The sequence below is a fragment of the Castor canadensis genome, chromosome 5 (assembly GCF_047511655.1).
Source record: "Castor canadensis chromosome 5, mCasCan1.hap1v2, whole genome shotgun sequence".
Classification (NCBI taxonomy): domain Eukaryota; kingdom Metazoa; phylum Chordata; class Mammalia; order Rodentia; family Castoridae; genus Castor; species Castor canadensis.
The window spans coordinates 156,549,639-156,572,093 of NC_133390.1; the positions used below are offsets into that span (position 1 = coordinate 156,549,639).

Below are 22,455 nucleotides of genomic sequence, written 5' to 3' on the forward strand. Positions count from 1 at the left end.
TTGGTATGGCCTTTTTTAGCTAAAAAAAGGAACCCTAGGGCTGGCATAGTGGCTCAAGTGGTAGAGCTCCTGCCTAGCAAGTGTGAATTCAAACCCCAGTACCACCAAAAAAAAATAGAGGGAACACAAGTTTGCTACTCACTCATTCAGTCAACAACTATTTAGTGAGCTCTCATATGTGCTAGGAACTGGTCTATACACACTGGAGACACTGCCACCAGTGGCCTCAGAAAAGACAGAGGTCCAGCAAAAAAAGACAGATGCAATATAATAATTCAAAACACATACCATACAAATGGGGAAAGACTTAAGAGGGCATAACAGGGGCATCTGCAGACCTTTGATACATCTCAAGAGGGCAGGGATTATGCTGGACTCATTCTTCCTTGGTCCCCGCACATAGTAGGTAGTCAATATGTATTTGATAGGTGTTGAATGAATGATCAGTGTGCACAGTCCCTGTGCGTGGGACCCAGCCGTTGCCTCTGTAAGCAGCTGCTTGTCCCAGTCCCGCCGTGTGGGTAAAAGGGCAAAGGCTTGGTCTAGACACCCCACCCAGGAGTGAATTACCGCACCAGAGATTGGAAGCCAGCGTGACATATAAAAGGTTGGAATGCTCTACTGTAAATTTTTAATTGTTAAACAAGCAAAGAAGGTTGTAAATTCCGTGTGGCGGGACAGTATTGCATATTGTGCTTGTTGCTGCTACAAGCTTTCTTATCAGCCCGTTGGGATTTCACAACCTCTTGTGCCTCTTGCGCATTACAGGGGCCCTCCACAGGGTCTCTGGAGCTTGGTGCAATGCCATCCTTTTTCCCGTGGGGGGTGGCAGCCAGGCTCTCTGTGCATCCTCATCTCACTCACCCTCATTCCATCTTATGCCTAGATTTTCTCCAAAGGAACATCCAGTGCTTGCCCTGCCCGGGGCCCCAGCCCAGTTCCCTGTCCTGGAAGAACACAGGTCGCTCCAAAAGTACATGGTGTGGTCAGACGAGATGGTGAAAACAGGAGAGGCCCAGATCCTCACCCATCTCATCCGGCCTTATGTGGGCATTCATCTGCGCATTGGCTCTGACTGGGTAACTTCCCCTTCCTCTCTATGGGAGACTTGGACATGCAGCTGAGCAGAGCTCATATCTGGGGATTGACCCAAGTCCCATCCTGAGCAGAGAGAGCTCATTTGGTCAAGTCTGTGGGATTATGTCCTGTGATCCTGCCGCAGCACACATCAAAAGTGTGACTTTATAGAGTGCTTGCTAGCCAGCTATCATTTTAATAGCTCCCATTTGTATCCTCATTTTGCAGATGGATAAACTACTATCCAGCTGGATCCCAGGCCAGACAGTAAGCTGGAGAGAGACCCATAGCCTAGGAGACCTAAAAGACCCCTTGATAAAAAAACAAACTACAAGGCCTGGGCATGGAGGTCAGTAGTAGAGTATTGCAAGGCCCTGGGTTCCATCCCCAGCCCTACAAAAGCAAAACAAAACAAACAACTATGAAGATTGGGTGGGGCTCCTAAGAAATAAAGATGTCATCCTCCCAGAATTTGGAAGCTACTTAAATGTGCAGAAACCTCCTCACAATATCATCCATGTGAAAATAGAACCAATATAGACAGTCTCCTTAATTTACATAAAGAGATATACAAATGTGTTAGAAATGCTCATTGTTGAAAACTGAAAAATATGTAAACTTAGAAATTAGATTAAAATTCATTCATAATCATATAATGAGATATTCTCACAAGTACCCTGTAGGCTCTCCCTGCCCCTCTCCCACAAGGAAAAGGAGTCAGGCCCAGAATAACTTATAAGTGGTTTCAGCCAAACATTCAAGGAATAACTCTCATCTATATTTTCCTGAACATCAGAAAATGTAAGGTGCTATTTTTTTCTTTATAAAACTAGTGTAACACTAATACCAAAATCAGATAAAGTCAACCCCAAATTGTAGCAGTTCTCACTGGTGAACTAGATGCAGAAATCTTAAGTCAAATATTAGTGCGTAAAATCCAATAAACTAAAGAATATACAACTCAAACAAGTAAAATCTATCCCAGGAATACAATGAAATTCACAGTACTAACACCCAAGGAATAAAAATCATATGATCATCTCAGTAAAGGATAAGAAAGCATTTGATAAAAGTCAACAACCCATTCATGATAAAAACTCATAACTAGCCAGGAATAGAATGGACCCACCTTAACTTGATAAAGGCTATCTTTCTGGAACCCATAGCAAACAGTTCATGGGGAACTATCAGAAGTATTTCCACTGAAGTCAGGAATCAGATAGCCTGCCCACCCCCTGTCACCACCACAGTTCACAGTTCTGCTAGAAGTCCCAGATAATGCAGTGAGACCAAGAAAAAAATAATTTGCAAAACCAATATCACACACACACACACACACACACACACACACACACACACACACACACACTTAGAAATAACCACTATTACCATTTTGATGCATTTCCTGCATTTATATATATAAATTATTGCGAGCAAGGGGTTGTAGCTCAGTGGTAGAGCATGTGCTTAGCACATGTGAGGTCCTGGGTTCCATTCCCAGCACCAAAATAATTAGTTGGGTTCTTCCTATACATCCTGTCTTTTTCCACTTCCCAGTTCTTGCTTCTGGGGTCTAGGGCAGTTGCTACTCTAACTCTGTGCCCCCACTCCTGCCTGTAGAAGAAAGCCTGTGCCATGCTGAAGGACGGGACTGCAGGTTCCCACTTCATGGCCTCCCCGCAGTGTGTGGGCTACAGCCGAAGCACAGCAGCGCCCCTCACCATGACCATGTGCCTCCCTGACCTGAAGGAAATCCAGCGGGCTGTGAAGCTCTGGGTGAAGAAGCTCCATGCCCAGTCAGTCTACATCGCCACAGATTCTGAGAGCTATGTGCCTGAGATCCAGCAGCTCTTCAAAGACAAGGTATGTATGGGCCAAGAGGGAATGCAATGCAGAAAGAAGGAAGGGCCACTGCCTCCACTCTGCTTCGTGTTCTCCCCTCATGAGCCCCTGCCTAGACCCACTTCCTTCTCCAGATCCATCTAGCCTTCCAACCCCAGCTCAAATGCCTCTGCAGATTCCTTCCTCTCTTCCTTCACTTGCTTGTGAGTCCCTTCTGGGAACTCTCATGGTACCTGCTCTCTCCTTTTGAGGCACTTTCTAGATTGTCTGAGGCTAACATAGAAATGTGTCTTATTTTTTTCCCAGGAGTGTGAGCTCCTTGAAGGTAGGATCCAAGTCTAACCCATTCTTTTGTTTTGGTTTGATTTAGTTTGATTTTTCTTTCTTTTTTTTTTTATTTGCAGGGGGGTTAATGGAGTTTGAACTCGGGTCCTAATGCTTACTAGCCATGTGCTCAACCACTTGAACCATGCCTTCAGTCTTTTTCTTTGTATTTTGTTTTGAGATAGGATCTTGCTAACTTTGCCTGGGCTTGCCTCAAACTGTGATCCTCCTATCTCTACCTCCCAAGTACCTGGGAGCCACCATACCCAGCCTGACCCATTCTTATAGTCCCCAATGTCTAACCTGGTGCTTTGACTCCCAGGGGCTGAGGCCTATCTTACTCTCACCAGTGTCTAGGACAGTGCCTGACATTCAGTACACAATCAGTTTGTTGAATAAGAATACAGAGTAGGTCCTGAGAAGGGATCCAGTATGAGAGGGATGAAGAGCATATATACTCTGGAGCACAGATTCTATTTACTGTGCAGCCTTGCAGAAGTTATTTGGCCTCTGTGTTTCCTCATCTATAAAGTGGGACTGAATATGAATAGTATCTCATGAGGCAATTCTAAAGACTGAATATAAAGAAATTAAAACAGTTCCCACTATAAATAAATGCTCAGAAAAGTTAGTTATCATCAATAGTAGAGATAGATGGTTGATTGTAAAGGGAAACATCTTTTGTGCTTAGTGAAGCTATGAATAAATGTTTAAGTAGGAATAGCAGAAATAGCAGAATGTGCTTGGTAAATGCTTACTGTGCCAGTGAAGAGTAGGTAGTGAGTAATGTGATGACTGAATTAATAATAAGCACTCAGCAAGACTACAGAATGACTGAAAACTGTCAATGTTGGGCAGACCTTAAAGGTAGGCATTAGAAGCCCCTTCTTTTATATTCTGGGGCTTTTTTCTCTCTTTTACCCTGCCACTCCAAAACAAGAAGCTCCAGCCAGTGGAGTTAGTGCCTGGTCAGGGCATTCTGGTCTTCTACCTTCCCATTTCCTAGATAGAAAACCAGCTGGAGACCTTGGGGGTCCTTTCCCCCTAGCCTGAAAGGGACAGTGAAGGGGCTGTCCACACTGTTGCTGTGAAAACTAAAGTCCCAAGCTGGGACAGAATTACCCGAGAGGTCCCAGAGCTAATTATAGTGGGCATGACACAGAACAGGTAAGTTCCAGGGCATGAATGGAATTGTTTGGGGGATTTTGGCCATGGTTAAACTGGTAGTATTTCCTTGCTATAGCCCAAATAGTAAGGCAATGGGGTTTTGACATTAGAAGTCTCAGTGGAACAGCAAAGCACTTTCAGCCAAGCTCTGCCTACACTCCCCCTCGCCTCTCTACTAAGTTGAAGCATTTGGAGAGTCCCAGGGAGTTTTTCTGCAGCTTTAGAGTTGATGTGTTTGTTACGCCCTGAGCCTCTTGCTATTTTCTATTTCCTGTTCCTGAGCCAGTCTTCTCGCCCTTCCCCTCTGCTCCTCAGTCCCCTTTCCACAGGCTCCTTCTGAACCAAGCCTTGGTCCTCCGCTAAGCTGGACTAGTGCTCAGGCAGGGCCCTAATGAATGAGATGTGGTCCAGCCATCAGACTCACAGTCTAGATCCTGGAAGAAACAGGAGGTGGGCAGGTGGGGAGCAGGGTTTGTTCAGCCACTTGTCAGTTTAGCAGGTGTTTATTAAGGCAGGCTCTGGGCCAGGCCTGGCCAGCACAGCAATGGAGAGTGAACTGACAAAGCTCCAGCCCCAACCAGATGGAGGACACGATGTTAATCACAGATCACTAGGGAACCTAAACTACTGAGATATGTGCTCCAAGTAGAGCAGTGGGGCTCTGTGAGAGCACAGAGTAGAGGACCTCAGCCTAGGCTGGGGCCTGGGGAAGGCTATCCCAGAGGGGTGCCACATGAGCAGAGAAGTGAAGGCTAAGTAGGAGTTAATCAGGTAAAGAGAGATGCAGCATATGCAAAGGTCCAGAGAAGGAGATGGAGGAAGCCTGGCAGGGAGTGGCCAAAGTGCTAGGGACCATGGGGGAGGGGAGAGGCTGCCCGACCAAGGCCTTGTTAAGTGTGATTTAGATGATTTGTCATCTCTGTCTGAGGGCAGTAGAGCACTATTAAAGCGTATTCAGTTTCGGGGGGAAGGAAGAATGGGGAAAAGGGTATTTCAGAAGTTTCTTTTGACTGTTCTGTGGTGAGCAGACCAGAGAAGGCAGTGAGGGACAATGAAAAGGCTGTCAAAGTTGACTGGGCCCAGGATGGGGCAGTCGCTCACAGAAAGGATTACCCTTTGGGAAGATCTCAGGGGTCGACTGGACAGAATTTGAGGCTTGGGGTGGGTGTGTGGAAGAGGGAGGCAGGAGGACCTGATGGGTGCATGCTATATCTGCTTCGATCTCAGGTTTGGTGGGGGAAGCTCAGCAGGCTAAGACTCTTGAGAAAGGTAGAATGGGAGGTGAGCCTTGAGTCTGCTCTGGGCTTTGTTTTGTTTTTTTGGTACTAGACTAGAACCCAGGGCCTTGGGCATGCAAGCTAAACCCCCAGCTCTGGTCAGAATTTTTTTTGAGGGGGGTTTGAATTCAGACTAGGCAGGTGCTCTACACTTGAGTCATACTTCTAGTTCTTTTTTGCTTTAGTTATTTTTTGGATAGGGTCTGAACAGCAATCTTCTTACCTATGCCTCACCATAGCTGAGACCTCAGGCAGGTGCCATAACATCCAACTTGTTGGTTCAGATAGAGCCTCACCAACTTTTTGCTTGGGCTTGCCTCAGACCACCATCCTCCTGATCTCTGCCTCACAAGTAGCTGGGATTACAGGCATGGGTCACTAGGTCCAACCCTGGTCAGGATTTTAATGGGTGGAGAGAAGGCATTGCAGGCAGAGGGAACAACACAGGTGAAGGCATAGAGGTGGGAATGGTATGTTTGGAGCCAAATCTGGAGGGGAAAGGGCACAGGGTGGGCCTAGGCAGCACCCAGGTCTTCTTTCAGAAAACCAACCCCTTGTCTCTATCCTCTCTACTCTTCCTTTTGTCTATAACCTCAACCCAGGGGAGGAAGGTTAGGGCTATAACCGGCCTTGGCTGAGCTGACTTTGGTTTTTGGTGGCCACCCAGCTAACACTCTGCCCTTGCTCCTGCAGGTGAAAGTTGTGAGCCTGAAGCCTGATGTGGCCCAGATTGACCTGTACATCCTCGGCCAGGCCGACCACTTTATTGGCAACTGTGTCTCCTCTTTTACTGCCTTCGTAAAGCGGGAACGAGACCTTCAGGGGAGGCCGTCCTCTTTCTTCGGTATGGATAGGCCCCCTCAGCTGCGGGATGAATTCTGATCATGACTAGACCCCATCAGTCCAATCAGGGCCCCCCAACCAGTCCTGGCTCTCAGAATTGTAAGCTCCTCTTTTTGCCCACTAGAGATGGAGAGCAGTACCAGGGACTTCCTGGTGGAGGGCACAGGGCCTCCGAACTCTTCAAATTCATAATATCTCCCCACTGCACATGCTTCCTGCTATTTCTCCTCAGGATTTCTGACCTTGGTAGAGCTGTCCAATCTCTGTCCTTTGGTCTGCCCTGCACTGAGCAGCCTGGGATGGTGAACTCCCTCCAGACAGATTTTTATAGTTTTGATACTAGGTCATGACTACCAGAGAACTCATTTTTTAAAAATCAGTGAAGTCCATTGCATAGACACCTAAAGTGACCTTAACTGAATGTGGATGAAGCCAGGGCTGGGATGGACCTATGGGTCACTATACCAGGTGGCCCCAAAGTGGCCTTCGGACCCATCCCCACACCCTGGCTAGAGCCATTGTCATTCCCACCTTTGAGGCCATTTCCAAGGTTTGGGGTCCACACTCTCCTCCATGGTAAATACCATGCAAATGGGAACCAGTCATGGTGCTGTGCAGTGCTTCCAAGGCAGCTAAGTGTTACTCACACAGTGTGTTCCATCAAGGCCGATGATCATGGTCCTTTGGTAGCTTGGTCACAACTGCAAACCTGGCACCATTGGGGCATCACCATACAACACTGGTGGTCAGGCCTGATTGGCTTAACAGGATGCGCTGAAGACTGCCCAATCCAAGGACCTGTGGATAGAATTTTGCTATTAGGTTGATATGCAGAGCTGTTCTCCCAGCCTCCGTCCTGCGGCTGCAGCCCTTACACCAGTTATTCACCACAGAATACTCACCAAGCCTGGGACCCATAAAAGATGCTCAGGAGCCATCTTAAGTTCCTTGCCCTTTCCCATCCAGTGTAATCTCTGCCAATGCTGTGAGGTACAAGGTGTTTTAGTCATAAGGACTTTTTACTCTCAGATGCTGCAGTTCTCATAAGCCACAACTCCTGAAAGCCTGTGTTTTTTTTGTTTTTTTTTTTAACCTCATTCTAAAATTCCACATTTAACATCTGTGATCTTTTCCCTGCTATGTGGCCTCTTTTAGCCTTTGATCCTGAATAGGTGGCCCAGAGCTCCACTCAGGGGCTTCTCCCTTGATGACCTTTGGGAAGAAATGCTTTGTTGTCAGGGGCAGATGGGGCCAGAGGTCAGAGGTCACAGGGACCTCCAACACCAAAGTTGGCATTTGCTACCTACAGCTATTGCTCAGTTCTAAACAGGAGAAACTGTACAGAATGGTGTTTGTAGTTTTCCTTCTGGGGAAAACAATAGAGTGTTTTAACCCTGGGTGGACTCAGAGGTAGAGACAGCTTATCTGCGGACATGCTCTCAAGCCTCGCCCAGAGGAAGGGCCACAGACGAGGGATTCTGTGTACTTGCTGCCTCCCTGAGCTTAACACAGCATAGCTTGGTGGCCCATTTCATTTCTGAACTCAGCCTTATACTAAGCACATGCTTTAGAGTCTGGGATCCTTGCAGGCTGTCCACACCTTACCAGTTGGCACTGTGTTCTGGAAGAGAAGGTGCCAAAGCACTCATCAGATTCAGCTATGCCTGTGGGCAAGCACTTTACTCTTTGACCCAGTTTCCTCCCCTGTAAAATGGTGATAAAATTGGTGGATTGTTTGAAAGGCCCAAATCAGCTAAAGCATATATATTAAGAGCACATTGTAAACTTGAAAGAGACAGGCATATATGTGGCTATTGATAAATTTGACTGCTTCTCATTGCACACCTACTCCATGCTAGGCACTGTGCTTGCTAAGTGCTTTGTGGGCATTTTCTTTAGTCCCCACCCCAGCCCTGGGGAGCAGGAACTGTTATCTTTCTCTTTCTGTACAAGGAAAAAATGAATGCTCAGAAATTCTGATTTCCCCAAGGCTGTGCAGTTGGTGGTGGTAAGCCAGGATTTGATCTCCCAAAGCTGCTTCTGTTCTCCACTGCGCTGAACTGCCTCCAGCTCCCAGGATACTCTTTGTACTGTGTGTGCTATGGAGACCTCCCTGGAAAATGACCATCTCCCACTTTGGTTTCCACTGCACACATGCTGTGGGTTTGCTACTACCACTTTTGGGAGGAGGTCACCCAAGAAACAGAAAGCCCATAGAGTTCTTTAGCTCAACATGTGCCAGGCTCTGCTAGGTACAGGGCTACAGCAGAGAATCAAGTCTTTGTTCTCAAAGAATGCATTCTAGAAAGCGGAAGGGATAATAAACAAGTGTATTGTGGTAGGTGTTTGTAAACACTATAAAGAAAAGGGGATAAGGGTGAAGAGGGAACCTATTTTTAAAAAGAGCTTCCTTATGGAGGAAAGAAGCATAATCGTTCAGATAACAGGACGTGGCAGAAGAAACAGCATGTGCCAAGGCCCTGAGGCTACATTTATGCCTAGAGAGCAGCATGGAGTAAGCATTTGTGGAGCAACAGGGGTGAGGATGGGAGCAGAGCAGTAGATGAGAGCAGCAAGGTGACACTACCATAGCATGGGGGGCCATGCTAAGTTTAGACTTGGCTTTTAGTTGGAGAGATGAGAGCCTTTGTAGGGTTCTGGACAGAAGAGGGTCATGGTCTGATTTACATTTTTGAAGGATGACTCTAGTTAGCATACTAAGAAGAGGTTGGAGAGAGGAGGGGTGATAGCAGTGTGGGGTGTGGCAGGGGTGCAAGTAGGAGACACTTGTCTATCTCTCCCTTAGCTTGGAACTCCAGCATCCTCTTCTAGGAGGCAAAGGCTGTTGCATTAAGGGTGGTAGGAAATGGTCACATTTTTGAATATATGAAATTATTTTTGTAACTCATTCTTTTTCAAAGATATAAATCTTTGCATAGTTTTTATCATGCAGTATATACAACCTAATGTCTTGATATTTTTTAACTTAATGGGATCCCATATTTTCCCTGTTAATGCTCTTTTCCTGAATAAATGCTTTTAAGTATATAAAATTCCACTGAGGGGTATTCCACAGTTTATCATTTTCTTATTGTGAGACCTTAATGTGTCCCCAATTTTTCACTATAATTGTTTCAAAACTTTTTATTTGTAAAGATTTTTCTTTATTTAAAATATGCAAGATAAATTCCCAGAAATGGATTTGTTGGGTCCAAGATTTAAAAATAAAACATATTACTATAGAAAAATTCAAATATACACAAAAGTTGTGAGTAATAAACTAGACTCAGAGTTTTAACAGTTGTCAACATTTTGCCACTCTGGTTTCATTTACTCTTCTACCCCCAAATCTGTTTGTTAGTCTTTTAAAGATAGTCTGAATACTTGCTGGGGGAAAAGCCAACAGGATTTGCTGCCACACTGAGGGGGAGGGAGGGAAAGAGGAGCCCAGATGCTTTTGTGTTTAGGGCCTGAGCTTCCCAGAGAAGTTGTCCCTGACCTGCAGGGACCTCGGGCAGATATTGTCAACTATGTGCTACAGCAGTATCCAGCACTACCTTGCAGTGCTCCTGGACAAGGCGGTCCCCATGCCCATACACCTAAAGAATCTGAGTGACTGGTGGGTGCTACACGGTGCCTGCACTATCACACGCACCTCCAAACGATTTTGATGCCCAGTAGCCCAAGCCAGTTTAGATTGTCCTCAGATCAGCAGTGTCTGGTCACAAGGGGAACCTGTTAGACATGCCTACTCCCAGGCCTGCTAAGTCAGACTCTGAAGAGGCAGCACTGGCCTGTGGGGGGATATAGCTGTGTCATTCACCAACAAGCAGTGTGGGAGCTCTCTGTAGCCTTGCCCAGAAAGCCTTATAGGTGCCACCAAGTATCCTCAACAAAGTGGCTTTAGCAGGTGCCTAAGTGCTCATTTTCTATCATTTATGTTCCTTCTTATGTATCATAGGGGTGAGATATGCAACTAGATGATCAAACCTTTCCTTATTTTAGGATGAGACCAAATTTACATAAGTAAACAAAGGAAAGACATTTTTATTTATTTTTTTTTTAATTTTTTTTTTCATTTTTCTTTTATTATTCATATGTGCATACAAGGCTTGGTTCATTTCTCCCCCCTGCCCCCACCCCCTCCCTTACCACCCGGAAAGACATTTTTAAAATCAAGTAGCTACCAGTAGAGATGGGTTGTGAATTGGGCAGAAATAGAGAAGCTGGTTTTCTAGGAACCAAAGTCAAGAAACACTTTCTTGAAATATTATAAGCACCTCCAGAAATATGGAAGGGAAGGAGGAAAGCGCAAAAAGAAGGAAAGGGAGAAAGGACAAGGGAAGGAAGAAAGAATTGAGCTCTCATTTCCATTATTCACCTCAAAGAAGCATCGTACATGAGAATAGAAAACAATAATAATAAGCTTTCGCTGGCCTGAAAATAAAGATCCGCTCCTCTCCCCAGCTCTTTCTGTCCTTACTAGAGTTGACAGAAAACCCCATGTCCTGAAGGCAAATCCTGCACTCTGGATTATGTTGTCAGAATTAATTCAGATTCGTGCTTGAAACCTGGTTTATTTCAGGGTTGGGACCTTTCTCTTGAAATAGCATGATTTAACAGCCAGCAGGTTTAATCCTGTATTGATCAGCAGCAGGGGAAGCCAAGTATCACCAGGTAAACAGGAGGAGGTAACAAAGGCCTTTCCCAGGGGCCTCCTTCCCGAGAGTGGGACTCAGCAGAAGCAGAGAAGCAGTGCTTACCTGGTGGCAGCCAAGGTGGGAGGGAGAACACCCCAGCCCTCTCTGAAAATGCACCTCCAAAACAAACTTGCACCACATTGAGCAGTCTGACTGACATTCCCTCCCTCAGAATGAGTGGGGGCGATCACCTCTTGAGTAGTGTCCAGGATGGCTTAGGATCCCAGAGCACTCAAAGAAATTCTTTTTCTCAATCCAGATAACAATGCCAGAGAAAGTCTCAGTTCTGTGCCAGGGCGTCATTAACTCTTCTCTACATCTGCTAGTAACTGCCCTTCTGTGGCAAGAGCACACCTCAGAGTCGGACAGCTAAAGTTTAACTGTCTTCATTATATTTATTTTTTTATCCTCTGTGGGTTTTTTTTTTTTTTTCACTTACAGATATAATTTAAATTTCCCTTTTAAGAGGAATGGGGATGGGAACCAACCAGAGGAGTGGGGGTGAAAGGAGAGAGTTGGGGGGGCAGGTGTGAATTTGGTTGATGTACATTATATATATGTATGAAAATAGAATAATGAAATCCATTACAAATTGCAAAAAATGGGGGGGATAAGAAAGAATAGAAAAAATAAAGCTTCCTTTTAAGGAATTTATTTAGATTATAAAAAGTAAGTTGGCTCAGAGAAAAATGCTTAGTAAATGATGACGCATGAATTATGAAGATAAAGTTTGGGAGACCTCATCTTTATCCCCTAAAGACATCTCAGAACAAGATGCAAAGGCCTCAGTTACTGAACAAGAGAGACTCTACTTACCCTTCCATCTCCACCGTGTTGTCGACCCCTTCCCTCTGCTTTAATTAGTACTCACTAACGTGTTAAGGTCTTATTCTATGAAATTTTTCCTTTCTGAGTTCTGCAGAAATTGTTATAACTAACATGTATCATGACAATTAGCATGGATCATTTGGTTTTTGCTTTGCTTCTTGTATTTTTGCAGTGCTGGGGATCACACCCAAGGCTTCACACATGTGCATGCTTTACTACCATACATGGCAGATTGTACTCTAGGCATTTTACATAAGCCAGCTCATCTGATTCACAGAACAACCCTAAGAGGTTTCTTTTCTTATTATCTCTGTTTAACATAAAAGGGCTCTGAGATACAGGGAAGTAAAAGAAGTAGCTTAAGGTCACACAGCCTGTGAGTGGCAGAGCTAGGTTTCAAACACTAGATGCATAAGATTCAGTGCCATTGACCCTTGTGCTGAGCTGTCTCTCATGTCACTTTCCAGAGGAGGATGTTTGCGTATTTTTTTCTATAGGTAGACCAGAGGCTCCCCCGAAGAATAGGGACCACACCTGGGCCAGGTGCGGTGGCTCACACTTACAGTTCCATCTACTTGGGAAGTGGAGATTGGAAGGATCATAGTTCAAGTCCAGTCCAGGCAAAAAGTTAGTGAAACCCCATCTCAACCAATAACTGGGGATTGTGGTTCACAACTGTCATCCCAGCTACGTGGGAAGCTTAAATAGGATCACAGGGGTCAAGTCATAGGTCAGACTGCTTGCCTAACAAGCATGAAGCCCTGAACTGAGTTCAAAACCCAGTAATACAAAAAACAAACAAAAAAACCTTTATGAGGAGAATTAAGGTCCAGGCCAATCCAGGGTAAAAACTCAGGACCCTACCCCAAAAATAACTACAAAGGAAAAAGGGACTGGGGGTATGGCTCAAGTGGTAGCCTTCCCTGCTTAGCAAGTGAAGGCCTGAGTTCACACCCAAGTACCACCATAAAAAGAATAGGGACCACACTGGCGCACTGGATGTAGCTCCGTGTAAGAGCACCTAACCCAGTGCTTGGCTTATGAGATTGTCCTGTATGTGAGGGTTGAATGAATGAATATGCAAAGTGGCCTGAACAGGCGAGTTGAGGGATATGCTGTGTGGGGAGCAAGGAGCAGTCCCAGATTCGGAACTAGTGAGGTGGGGGCCTGAGATGAGGGATGTAGGAAGATGGGAACAGTATGTGAAAGGCCTGGAACATCAAACCAAAGTTTAACCCTCACCCCTGGGGAGTCAGATGAAGGTTTTAAACTGAGGATGTTTGAAATTTGAGGGTTTTTTTTGTTGTTGTTTTTTTTGGTGATGCTGGGATTGAACCCAGATCCTTGCACTTGCTAAGCATTTTACCACCTGAGCTACATCCAAGCCCTTGACCAGACGTTAATTAGACAGTGTCTCTGGGTTAGGGCATATGGGGTAAAGATGTGCACAGAGAATGTTCAGTGGTCACTAAGGACAACCTGGTCATGAGTGCGTGTCTCCCCACACTCCAAAAGGCTGAGCTCTGGATTTGCAAATTACTTTAAAATAAGTTCATGCACAAGGTAAAACAAATAAAAAAATACAAAAGAATATGTTTGTAGAGTGAAAAATGACCAGACCCCACCTCAGAGGCAAACACTACTAACAGTTTCTTGTAACCCTTCCAGAAGATTTTCATGCCATTTATAAGTATACATGCACGTGTGTCTTTTTTTTTTTTTTTTAAACACAAAACTCACTGTCTGGCTCTTGCTTTCTTTTACCTTAGAAGTATATTGGGTTTTTTTGTTTTGTTTTGTTTTTCTTCAGACAGGATCTCACTATATAGCTCAGGCTGGCCTCAAACTCCCAATTCTCCTGCCTCTGCCTCCCAAGTACTGGGATTATAGGCATGTATCACCATACCAGGCTCATGTTCATTCTTTTTGTCTGTCACATAATATTCCATAATATGAAATGGACCAAAAACAATGCACTTAACTTATTGTGAGACATTTAAGTTTGCCATTTTTAGCCATCACAAAGGATATGTTTGTGAAAGTAGAATTGGTAGGTCAAAAAGCCATGTAGGGGCTGGAAGAGTGGCTCAAGTGGTAGAGTGCCTGCTTAATAAACACAAGGCCCTGAGTTCAAACTCTAATATTGCCAAAAAAAAAAAAAAAAAAAAAAAAAAAAGCCATGTAAAGCCAGGCACTGGTAATCCTAGCTACTCAGGAGACAGAGATCAGGAGGATCACTGTTGGAAGCCAGCCCTGGGCAAACAGCTTGTGAGACCCTCTCTCGAAAACACCCATCACAATAAAGGGCTGGTTCTGTGACTCAAGAGGTAAGAGCACTTCTTGCCTAGCAAGCATGAGGCCCTGAGTTCAAACCCCCGTGATGAAAAAAAAAAAAAAAAAAAAGGCCATGTACATATGTGATTTGATTGACAGGGTCACGGTGTCCTCCATAGCTGTGTGCTTCATCCTCTCCAGATTAGTGCCTGTCCCCTACACTGACCTTCACTGTTTTTTCATGTGACCTAGGGAGACACTGTTCTTGGATCTGAAAGCTTTGATTTCTGTTCCAGTGCTGCAACATGCTGGCTGTATACAGCCTGGGAGACTTCAGATCAAATCCCAGCTTAGCCACTAGGTAATGTGGGAGTCAAGTCATTAACCTTGCTATTTTTGTGACTGTAAGATGGAAACAATGTCTTCAGCAGAATCAGGCCCAAAAGTATTAAGAAAAACTTATTCTCTTTCTGCCCCAATTTGTTTGGTTGTTAGTTTGTTTTAAATTAAGTGTATTTTTAACTGACACATTAAAATTGTACATATTGGGGCTGGCAGGGTGGCTCAAGTGGTAAAGTGCCTGCCCAGCAAGCATGAGGCCCTCAGTTCAAACACCAGTACCACCAAAAAAAAAAAAAGTTATATATCTTAATGGCTGTTCCAATTTGTTAAACCTGCATATGATACAACACCTTACTGCTTTGAGAAGGTAAACCACTAATATTGCCATAGTATCTGATAACCTAATAGTAGTGTGCTATTATTTTGTGAACTTGCATACCCTTTCTGAAGCTCAGTTTCTTCAACTCTGAACCATCAGTTGACACAGAGCAGCCAGAAAGACTGTATGCTAAGCTCTGAAAATGCTTTGCAAGTCTTAGAAGGGGTAGGGTAGGGGATTAAGCTTTTCTGAGGTACCCTCCTGTAAGCTTTCTTTAAACCTCCCCTGGTTTCTTCATGTTCTGTTTGCTCAAGGTGAGACCATCTTCTCCCAGCTGTACACACGCGCACACACACACACACACACACGCACGCGCGCGCACACACACACACACACACACACACACACACACACACTCTGCCCCAGGCCTCCAGAGGATTAGGCTTTTAGAGGGAGCCAAGGACTCAGGCCTGTGATGTAAGAGGGAGGGAATAGGAAGAGGCTTAAAACTGCCTGTTTGTGGCAGGCCCTGGGTCATCCCAACTGTTGTGTTCTCTTCAACTGGAAAACCAGGGCTTTGGACTGAATGCCCTTTTGGAAAGGGCATTAGGCTTGGAGACCAAAGGCTTGGTGCAAGGCTTAGCTTTACTATCAATCCAGTCTAGAATTGTTTATAGTTGACTTGATATTCTTATCTGTAAAATGAGAATACAAGCCAGACCTGGTGGCTCACACCTGTAATCCTATCTACAGGAGGCAGAGTTCAAGAGGATATAGGTTCAAAGCCAGCCCTGGTATATAGTTCACAAGATTCTAGCTCAAAAATAGTCAACACAAAAAGGGTTGGTGGAGTGACTCAAGTGTAGAGTGCCTGCCTCACAAGCGTGAAGCCCAAAATTCAAACTCCAGTCTCAGACTGGAGGTGTGGCTCAAGCTGTAATGTGCCTGCTTTGTAAACTTGAGGCCCTGAGTTCAAACACTAGTACCACCAAAACAAAAAAACAAAACAAACCCCAGTCTTACCAAAAACAAACAGAGAGAGAGAGAGGATACAAATTAAGCCACTAAACCATTATGAGTTAAGTCCCTGCTCCCATGAAGACTCTGAAAGAAATATGGTAAAGAGAGTGGCCTCTGTGTCTGTATCCAGGTGACATTTGAAAAGAGGCTTGAAGGAGGTGAGTGAATGAGCTATATGGCTTTCTGGGGAGGTGCATTCCAGGTAAAAGGCAGAGGACTGAGGTGGAAGAGAGCTTGGCATGTTTGAAGGAAAGGGAAGGCTGGAGGCTTGGTTCAAGTGGTAGAGTGCCTGCCTACCAAGTGTGAGACCCCAGTGCCACCAAAAAAAAAAAGTGAGAGAGTATCAAAGGAGAGGGAGGAGCAGGAAGTGAGGTAGGAGAAGGAACAGGGACTAGATGGTAATGAACATCGCCTTGGCTTTACCAGTGATCTGAAGCCACTGGATGAGAGAAATGGCATATCTAACTTAGACCACACACATAGTGTCTTAAAACAACAATAATCATTCATTCCCCTGCACAATTTCTGGGGGCCAAGAATTCAGGAGTAGCTTGGCTGAGCAGTTCTGGCTCAGGGTTCCTCATGATAGTCAGATGTTGGCCAGGGCTACACTCACCTGAAGGTTTGGCAGGCTGGTGGCTCCATTTTCAAGGCGGCCCACCCTTATGGCTGGCAAGTTGGGACTGGCTGTTGGCAGGAGGCCTCCACTCCTGTCCATGGACTTGCTCAAGAGTCCTTGCAACACTATGGCTGACTTCCCTAGAATGAGTGACTCTACAGACCAAGACAAAGCTGCAGTGGCTGTTTTGTTTGGTTGTTTTCGGACTGGAGTTTGAATTCAAGGCCTCAAACTTGCTAGTGCAATGATTTTTATTACCCAGCCTCAGAACTCATGATCCTTCTGCCTCAGTTCTGGGATCACAGGCATGTGCCACCACGCCCAGCTCTCTTCTGCATTTTTATTGATTGTGCAGGCTAGCCCTACTCTATGGAAGAGGGGACACAAGGGCACAAGTACTAGGAGGAGGCAAAGACCATCGTCAGCTGGTTAGCACAAGCTTTTTGTTTTAATTAGCATATATAGTAAAATTGACCTTTTTCTTTGCTTTTTTTTGTGTGTAGTTCTATGAATTTTCAGACACGTTGATTTGTGTAACCACTACCACAAACAGGATATAAGACAGTTTCGTCACCCCCAAAAAACCCTTGTATTGCCCTTTATAGTGACACATTCCTCCCACCTAACCTGACCAAGAATCCTTCACAAGAGTTTTGACTTTTAGAGAATGTCATAGAAATGAAATCATATACTATGGAACCATTTGAAGCTGGCTTTTTTCACTAAGGATTATGCCTCTGAGAGTCATCTAACTTATTTCAGGTATTAATACTTCACTCTTATTGTGGACCTGTGCCCCACTGTATGGATATACTACAGTTTGTTTTTGATTTACCCATTGAAAGGGTTGTTTCAATTTGAGAGAGTTATAAATAAAGCAGTGTCTTAGGCTATTTGGGTTGTTAGAATGAAGTACCATAGACTTGGTGCTTCACAAACAACAGGAATTTTTCTTTTTTTCTTTTTCTTTTGGCAGAACTGGGGTTTGAACCCAGAGCCTCTTGCTTGATAGGTAGGCACTCTGCCACCTGAGCCACTTCACCAGCCTCTTTTGCTTTGGTATTTTCCAAATAGGGTTTCTTTTTTTTGTCCAGGGCCATCTGGACCACGATCCTCCTTATTTATGCATCCCACGTAGCTGAGACAACAGGCATGCCCACAACACCCATCCCCATCTTATTGGTTGAGAGGAGGGTTTCGCTAACTTTTGCCTGAGCTGGCCTTGAACTGTGATCCTTCCAATCTCCACCTCCTGAGTACCTGGGTTTACCGATGTAAGCCACTACACTGGGCCTCCTCCCTCCCTCTCCTTTCCTTCTTCCCTCCCTCCCTCTGACTCTGTCTTTTGAAACCCTTAGCCCAAGCTGACCTCATGATCTTTGATCCTCTTGCCTCCTGAGTGCCAGGATACAGGTGTGTTCCTCCAGGTCTGGCCCCAGAAATTCATTTCTTAACAGTTCTAGAGGCTGTAAAGGCCAAGATCTAGGAAGGCCTGCAGATTCAGTGTCTGGTGAAGTCTTGCTCTCTAACTCATACATGGCCCCTGCTCATTGTGTCCTCACATGGTGGAAGGAGTAAGGGACCGATTTTCTTCTTTCTCTTTTTCACTTGCTGGCCATGAGGTGAGCTGTTTTGCTCCACCATGCTTTCCTGCCACGATGTACTGCCTCACCACAGGCCTGAAAGCATTGGAGCTAGACAATTATGAACTGGACCTCCAAACTGTGAGCCAAAATAAACCTTTTCTCTTTAGAAGTTGGTTTATCTCAGGTATTTGTGACAGTGATGAAAAGCTGTCTAGCACTCTGGGAAGTCTGAAGTGAAGGATGCAAGCCTGGGGTAGGAGGAGGCCAGTGGCATGAGAGGCCAGTGAGACGGCAGCTGGGGTCAGATATTGGGCTGAGTATTGGTCTCTAATTTCTATGAGTGGAAGAAAGAGACCAGGTGATGTTTTCCACCAGTGTTTGAAGAGGGAAAGTCCCCACCCCCAGTCGTGAGACAGGATGTGGGGATGCTCGGAGGTGGTCAGAGCCCTAGAGGGAAAGGTGGCATCCGTGGGGAAGAAAGGCATGCTTTGACAGCTGCTGAAAGGGTATGGCTCACTGCTGCAGCCTCTCCTCAACCAGGTGATCTGTGAGGGGGATCAGGGGGCTCTCTGCTTCTGTGCCCAGGACTGCCATATTTCCCAAGGGCCTACTGTAAATGATATGGGAAAGGATGGGGGTGTTTAGATGTAGGAATGACAAAGAGCTTTGGCTATATTCCTTTTTGGACCACATGTATTACTTATCTATTGCTGCAAATAAATTACCCTTCATCTCAGCTGTGAAGACACCAAACATAATCTCATGAAGTTTCTAAGGAGAAGGGATCTGGAATCAACCTTGCTGGGTGCTTCTGACTTGAGGTCCTTCATGAGGGTATAGCCAAAACAGCCATCCTTTGAAGGCATGATTGGGTCGAGAGGACCTACTTCCAAATGGTGTATTCATGTGGCTATGGGCTGGAGGTCTCGGTTCCCACCGGCTGTTAGCCAGAGGCTTTAGTCATTCCCCACATGGGCCTCTCCACAGGGCTGCTCACACTGAGATCCTCACAGCAACGGATCCAAGAGAGAGCAAGAGACCAAGATGAAAGCTGGAGTCTTCTGTAATCTAATATTAGGCATGGCCTATAACATCGTTCCTGCCATGTCCTGTTGGTCACACAGGCCAATGCTGGTTCAGTGTGGGAAGGAACTATGCAAAGATTTGGCCGGTCATCACTGCCACCAACCTTGGAGGCTGGCTACCATAGCATGTTAATGTACCACTAAATTCATGTTCTTCTGTAAACTTAAAAGGTCACTGAGGGTCTGTGGGTGTGGCTCAAGTGGTGGAGCCCCTGCTCAGCAAGCACAAGGCTTTGAGTTCAAGCCCTGCTACCAACCAAAAAATAAATAAGTAAAAAAGATCACTGAGACATATAATTAATAGAAAAAAGCTAAGTTATCATTTTATATAACCTCACTTAAATAAAAAAGAAACATAAAACCTATACATTTCTGTTATATGCATATGCATAAATATCTATAAAATGATCTAAAATGGCATGTCTAAAAATATTAACAGTGTCACCCGTGGAGAGGGAGAGGAATGGTAGACATAAAAAGGAGCCCATCACTTTTATTATTATTATTATTGGCAGTGTGAGGTTTGAACTCAGGGCCTCACGCTTGCTAGGCAGGTGCTCTTCCACTTGAGCCACTCCACCAGCCCTGTGCCCATCACTTTTACACAATGTGTTTTATGGTTTGAATTGCTTACTGTAAAAATGTGTTCTTGGGTTACTGTTCTAATTTTCTGTTTCTGGCTAGCAAACCACCCCAAACTTAGTGGCGTAAACAACACACCTTATAATCTGCCCACATATTCTGTGGGTCAGGAATTTGGACAGGACCCAGCATGCCCAGAATGTGAGGCTAGGTTACTTCTTTTGACTAGAACACCTACAAATGGCTTTTCAGTGCCACGTGAGCATCCTCACAGCATGGAAGCTGTGTTCCGACAGGAAGCATTCCAGGAGGAAGCATCTGGAGAGAGACTATTCCAGGAGAATAAGGCAGAACTATTTATCTTTTTATTACCACAATGTCACTTCTGGGGTTTGATACTGGGGTTTGAACTCAGGGTTTCATGCTTGCTAGATAGGCACTCTACCACTTGAGCCACCCCTCCAGCCCTCTTGTGTAGGGTATTTTTGAGATAGGGTCTCAAAAACTATTTGCCTGGGCTGGCTTCAAATCATAATCCTCCTGATCTCTGTCTCCTGACTAGCTAGGATTACAGGAGTTAGCCACCAGCACCTGGCCATATTCTCTTGTTTAAATCAACCACAGGCCTGCTCAGAGTCAAGGAAAGAGGACATTCCCCCTCCAATGAGAGTGTCAAAGGAATCAGAAGCCATTTTTTTAAACTACTACAACTGGTTATAGAGTTTAAAAATCTATTTTAAGAGTTAGGGGTATGACTCAATTAGTACAGCGCCTGCCTAGCAAGCACAAAGATCTTAGTTCAAACCCCAGTAGCACTAAAAAAAGAAAAGTCTATTTTAAATAAAGAATGGGGGGGGATAAAACTTTGGGCTGCCTTTTCTGAGACAGTGGGTGGGGAGTGCTGTGGCACATGCTCACAGCTGTTACACCCAGACTAAACGTCTGAGCATTACAGGGAAACTCACATAACTTGGCAGTTGCAGTTTGTAGTTCTTTATTGTTTCTTTTCAGTACCTTGAACCAAGCCCTTTGAGCAAATATTTCTGCATAGACTTATTTGTTCTCCCATGCCTAGTTCCCAAAAGGATTTGAGGAAGTTTACAAGAATTCATACAGTATAATCATATGATTAAAAATCTATAAATAGATCAAGAAACCAAGGTGCTGGGAAAGGAAAGGTTGAAATAGTAAATTGAGACCAGAGGGGAAGTTAGTTATTAAAAATATATGCCACAAAGTCTTAAGTAAGTATTTGCCATTGCAGAGCTGGATGGAATTGTACATGTTACCTGATCCAGTTCCTCTTCTGGCTTTTAAATCCTTCCTCATCGTCTCTACCAAGTAGGCACTGAGTCTCAGTTTGTCTGTCTCCAGTGAGAGGGAGCTCAGAACAACACAATTCCAACTATTTGAAAGTGTAGACCTCAGAGCTACAAACTCAAATGCTTCCAGTGGCCAGCCAGACAGGCAATGAGAATGTATTGAGGCACTTGGTGGGATGGGCTGGAGGGAAATGTCAAAGTAAATCACACGCATCCTGTTTAATGGGGGCAAAGCTATTAACTCCCCTCCCCACACACCAGTTATCACTATGTGGGGACCCAGGTGCGATGTAGCCAGATCTTTGGATTTGCGTTTTTAAGAGGAGCTGAAAATCCCAGTTACACTATCTTGAAAAAACCCATCACAAAAAAACGGATGGTGGAGTGGCTAACTAGTAAGTGTGAGGCCCTGAATTTAAACCCCAGTACTGCCCCCACCTCCCAAAAAAAGGTCTGATTCCATTGCCAGGCTCCTCTGACCTGTTTTTGTTTTTGTTTGTGTGTGTGTGTTTTGATCCTTTTCTTGAATTATCATACAAGGAGATTTCATTCTGATAATTCCATACATGCATACAATGACCTCCTTCCAAGTCTAAGATTTTTGTTGTCCACTTTTTTCTTTTGTTTTTGTTGGTTTTTTTTGCTTGCTTGTTTTTATTAGACAGGGTCTTGTTATGTAACCTTGACCTCAAGCTACCTTCTCTTGCTTCAGCCTTCCAAATGCTGGGATTATAGGCATATGGCATAAAGCACTATGCCCAGCTTTGACGCTAAAATTAAAAAATTTTTTTTTGGTGAGATGGATTTGAACTCAGGGCTTTGTGCTTGCAAAGCAGGCAGTCTATCACTTGAGTTACCTCCAGTCCATTCTGCTATGTTTATTTTTTGGAGATGGTGGGGTTTTTTTTTTTTTTTTCATTTTTCTTTTATTATTCATATGTGCATACAAGGCTTGGTTCATTTCTCCCCCCTGCCCCCACCCCCTCCCTTACCACCCACTCCACCCCCTCCCGCTCCCCCCCTCAATACCCAGCAGAAACTATTTTGCCCTTATGTCTAATTTTGTTGTAGAGAGAGTATAAGCAATAATAGGAAGGAACAAGGGGTTTTGCTGGTTGAGATAAGGATAGCTATACAGGGCATTGACTCACATTGATTTCCTGTGCATGGGTGTTACCTTCTAGGTTAATTCTTTTTGATCTAACCTTTTCTCTAGTTCCTGGTCCCCTTTTCCTATTGGCCTCAGTT

The 22,455-nt window shown here is 44.8% G+C and overlaps 1 protein-coding gene across 1 annotated transcript in view; it reads left to right on the forward strand.

The window, feature by feature from the left end:
• Pofut1 (protein O-fucosyltransferase 1) overlaps positions 1-22,101 on the forward strand; it is a 37,777-nt gene extending 15,676 nt beyond the window's left edge. The window contains exons 5-8 of the mRNA XM_020171948.2: positions 887-1,079; positions 2,698-2,940; positions 6,381-6,531; positions 19,206-22,101. Of these exons, the coding sequence (XP_020027537.2) occupies positions 887-1,079; positions 2,698-2,940; positions 6,381-6,531; positions 19,206-19,285 (667 nt within the window). The 3' untranslated portion in view covers positions 19,286-22,101. The remainder of the gene's footprint in view (positions 1-886; positions 1,080-2,697; positions 2,941-6,380; positions 6,532-19,205) is intronic.
• The last annotated feature ends 354 nt before the right edge of the window (positions 22,102-22,455 follow it).